General features: G+C 40.7%; 1 protein-coding gene across 2 annotated transcripts; it reads right to left on the reverse strand.

Annotated features, from left to right (window-relative positions):
- Positions 1–1,422: 1,422 nt before the first annotated feature.
- arf3a (ADP-ribosylation factor 3a) lies at positions 1,423–2,973 on the reverse strand (the record flags this gene model as incomplete). Of its 2 annotated transcripts, XM_083674340.1 has the most annotated exons (4): positions 1,423–1,864; positions 2,090–2,214; positions 2,606–2,716; positions 2,826–2,973. In XM_083674340.1, the coding sequence occupies 4 exons, from the start codon at positions 2,971–2,973 to the stop codon at positions 1,703–1,705; spliced, it is 546 nt and encodes a 181-aa protein (XP_083530466.1). In that variant the 3' UTR covers positions 1,423–1,702. The 2 variants fall into 2 exon arrangements, with proteins under 2 accessions (XP_083530466.1, XP_083530467.1); XM_083674341.1 differs by lacking the exon at positions 2,606–2,716.
- Between the last annotated feature and the right edge of the window lie 1,339 nt (positions 2,974–4,312).

Raw genomic sequence — 4,312 nt, forward strand, 5'->3', positions numbered from 1 at the left:
GCCCCAACCAGCAGTAGCAATTAGAGAATATTGTCTGAAGAGACTGGCTATATAGATAATATATCAGATAATTTCACACTTTATTGTCTAGAGATCTTTTACCGTAAGATCATGCATCCATCCGTTGATATTATTTATGATATCACTTTGATTATTGTGTTCTGTGAACACCAGGAAGAATGTTTTTTTTTTTTTTTTTGAATTTCTAATGAACTATAATCATGAATACAATTAGTACTGATCCCTGGTCCACAATGATATCACTGATCACAATACTACATTACACAAATAGACAAATACATAAATATGTGAACATATTGTTTACGTAATATGGTACACTGAAAAAAACTCATTCCCTGAAACTGTCAACTCAAATTACAATGAATAAGAAAGGTAAGATGTTAAGCAATGTGCATTGTTTCTGGCAGATATAGTAAGTAGCTACAGTATTAATTAGGAGGAATATAACACATGGATAAAGAAATTAGCCTGGAGGGGGTAAAGTTAAAAGCTCTCTAAACATCTATCAATATACCATACTGCATGCTATGTGAATACTGGGCAGTGCATTTATAAAGAGTTACAGAATGCAGATACTTCTAACTGTCAGTCCCACTGCTAGATCGAGCAGTAAACACTGAGAAAGCTGCTTGACCATCACAGACACAGAGCTGTATACAAGGTGTATTTTGTTATATGTCAGTCCATTTCTCCAACCATTGAGTGGGCCACTTCCAGAAGCATTAATGTTGCCATGCCATGAGCAAAAATGTAAAGTTACGGCTGTAATACTGGCTAAGGGTTATTTTGTATCCACAATGCCAAAAATCTAAACATGACGATGGTAGAGATTTTAAATACATAAATAGATTCATTAATAAAACATCAACTAAGAGAATAAAACTTTAGCATGTCTGTTGCTAATTCATTAATATATAATTTGACAAAATAATTTATGTTTATCATGTGATGGTTAAGCATTTGAAATTAAATGTCTTGTATTGACATGTGATGTGGCACATTATATGTAACTATTTACTAATCATGTACCTCTGAAAGCATAGAAGACACAGAACTGCACCAGTAGAGACGGTCACTTCACTATTTTAAGTAGGACTGATGTCTGTACAATGTGATAATGTGCTGTACTTAGAATTCACTACAGGATGGTGGTAACAGTTTTTTTTATATTTACATCAGGTTGAATATGTCCCCAAGGAATGACACAGTATTTAGAAATATTTCTCAGTATTCTTCCTATACGACAATCAGAATTCACTCCCACAATGTCTGGATTTTCCAATTTGTACATTTATGTTACGGTAGAAACAGATCCAAAGGTCATTTCAATACAAATTACTATATAAGATAGGGAAATTATGTCTTTACCCAACTGCAGAATAATTGACATAATATGAGGGAATTAAAAATTCTCATAATTAATTACTTTGTAATTCATTAAACTAATTCATATTCATCAATAAATAACTCAACTAGTGTTGCTGCAGATCCCACCATATTTGAAGTCTTTGTACAAAGAGAGGGAAAAGTCGGAGTTGAGGGGGGTGAATCCTTTCTGAACCATCCCTTAGAAGCTCTGCTGACCTGCCTCACTGTGTAAACAGGAAGGATCAACTACAACCACTCCCGCTCCCTGATGAGCTGGTACTCAGGGTCCTCCCCACTCTTCTGATTGGACCCCTCACTTCTTGTTCTTCAGCTGATTGGCCAGCCAGTCCAGTCCCTCATAGAGACCGTCCCCACTGGTGGCGCATGTGGCCTGGATGTACCAGTTACGGTGGCGCAGGGAGTGCAGGCCCAGCTTGTCTGTGATCTCCGCAGCATTCATGGCATTGGGTAGATCCTACACAAATGAGACACACATCAATGAAGTGGATGCAAAGGTGAATGAAGGACTGAGGTGACAAAAAGCACACAAATGAGCTTCCAGTGAGCGTTGTAGCACTAAAATCACCTTAAATCCATTGTAGGCTATGGATGTAAAGATGATTCTAGTGCTGCTCAGTTACTAGGAAACTCACCCAACGTTGGGAAAAATATGAAGAGAGGCAAAGAGGAAGACACATACTTGTTTGTTAGCGAAAATGAGAAGCACAGCATCTCGTAACTCGTCCTCTGCCAGCATCCTCATGAGCTCTTCCCGAGCCTCGTTCACCCGCTCGCGGTCATTACTGTCCACCACAAAGATCAGACCTGAAACCAGGACCCAACTCTCAACAAACTCAACACACAACCTCTGTCAGAATAAAATGATCTACTGTTTAAACCAACATGAGTACATCATAATAAAACACTATAATGCTTCCACAGCTTTTCATGCTTTCACTTTGACTATACAAACTCTGCCCATTTGAGGCAGTAGATGCAGTCGGCAAATTAAATATCTAAATCTAGAGTGTGAGTCATCAGCCTCATGCTCTTAGGTGTCAGGGGTGACATGGTGCAGGATGTGTCACAGGCCTGGAGTAGCAGTCTTAACCCCAGCATGGTCAGTTAGGAGCCCTGACACACACACACCCATCCACACACACACACGCACACGCACACGCACACGCACACGCACACGCACACGCACACATCTCACCCTGAGTGTTCTGGAAGTAGTGTCGCCACAGAGGACGGATCTTGTCCTGGCCTCCCACATCCCATACTGTGAAGCTGATGTTTTTATACTCCACTGTCTCCACGTTGAACCCTGAACATGGGGGGCAGAGTGTGTTATAGATGGCTTAAGAACAGTTTATAAACAGCCATGCATCAATGAAAAACTGTTGGTTACTGTCATGAAACTTCAACTAACGTACCGATGGTGGGGATTGTGGTGACTATCTCCCCCAGTTTGAGTTTGTACAGGATGGTGGTTTTCCCTGCAGCGTCTAGGCCCACCATCAGGATACGCATCTCCTTCTTCCCTATTAGACTCTTCAGCAGATTGCTAAAGATGTTCCCCATGGTGATGGACTGGTCTGACCACACTGTAACAGGGCTGATGAAGGAGGGAAAATTCTGCCAAAAATGGGAACCCGGCAGCAAAAACAAACAGTGAGACACATTTTACAAAACCACAAAACCACAGAAACAGAAACATGCATCAGGACTCAGCAGCCCTCAACCGCAACTCAGACCATTATCACCTTGTTACAGCCTCCAACCACCTCATTGGAAAACCAATAAAGCGTACTTCACACCTCTGCAGGCAGCTGACCTGACTGCACTGTAATGAAATGAGCGTTTCTGCAAAGAATACGTTCTGCGTGAACGTGTTATCTAGCTATACTGGCAGGTAAATGCGAAAGGCAGAACGCTGCATAAGAAAGTTAGTGGGCTGTTGGAGGCATGAACCGTCGTAATTCACGTAAGTCTCAGTAACGTATCTTGCAATTCACTTAACTCTCACGCAACGTATCTTTAGTTTTTGACGTATCTTACAGCACCACTGGTGGTCAAACACTGGTATAGCCAGATAATACGTGCACACAGAACGTATTCTTCGGTCTGCAGAAATGATCAGAAAGTATTCTGTTGGAGACTATGTTGCGTATCACACTGATCTGTTGATCTGCTTGTTTTATTGCCTTCAGTAACTGATAATATTCTGAATGATATAGCTGTAGTCTAAGTGTGTGAAAGGTCATTATAATGTTTGTGCTTTGAAAAGTCAGAACGTGCAGAGGTCTGTTCTGCATCACCAGGTGATGACATTTGAATAGCAGTTATCTCTAGGCCACTTCTTTTTTTACCCTGTCAACAGAGAACACTTGCATCTATTACAATTTAAACATCAAGGAAGGTGACACCAAGAGGCTGAACAAACTTATTAGGAAAGCTGGTTCTGTCCTCGGTGTCACCCTGGACATTGTGGAGGAGGTGGCCAATAGGAGGATAAGGACCAAACTGCTGGCCATCATGGACAATCCCTCCTATCCCCCACATGACACTGTGGCAGAGCAGTGAAGCTCCTTTAGCAACAGATTACTACAACCACGTTGCACTATGGAGCGCTATAGGAGATATTTTCTGCCTACCGCAATAAGACTATATAATCTATCTATCTGTATAATCTATCTATCTATCTATCTATCTATCTATCTATCTATCTATCTAAAATTATATCTGTCATCTGGATATTATGTCAGCTGGAATAAAATGTAACACCTGTCTTCTCACTATGAAAATATGTGAGTGTATGAAAATGCCTATGGCTATGTAAGCTATATAGATTTTTCCATCAATTTGCAACTGCATCATAGTGGCCACATGAAACATCTGTCGCAAAAGGACTCGCTATGAT

Source organism: Argentina silus (assembly GCF_951799395.1).
Source record: "Argentina silus genome assembly, chromosome: 8".
In the NCBI taxonomy this organism is placed as follows: Eukaryota; Metazoa; Chordata; class Actinopteri; order Argentiniformes; family Argentinidae; genus Argentina; species Argentina silus.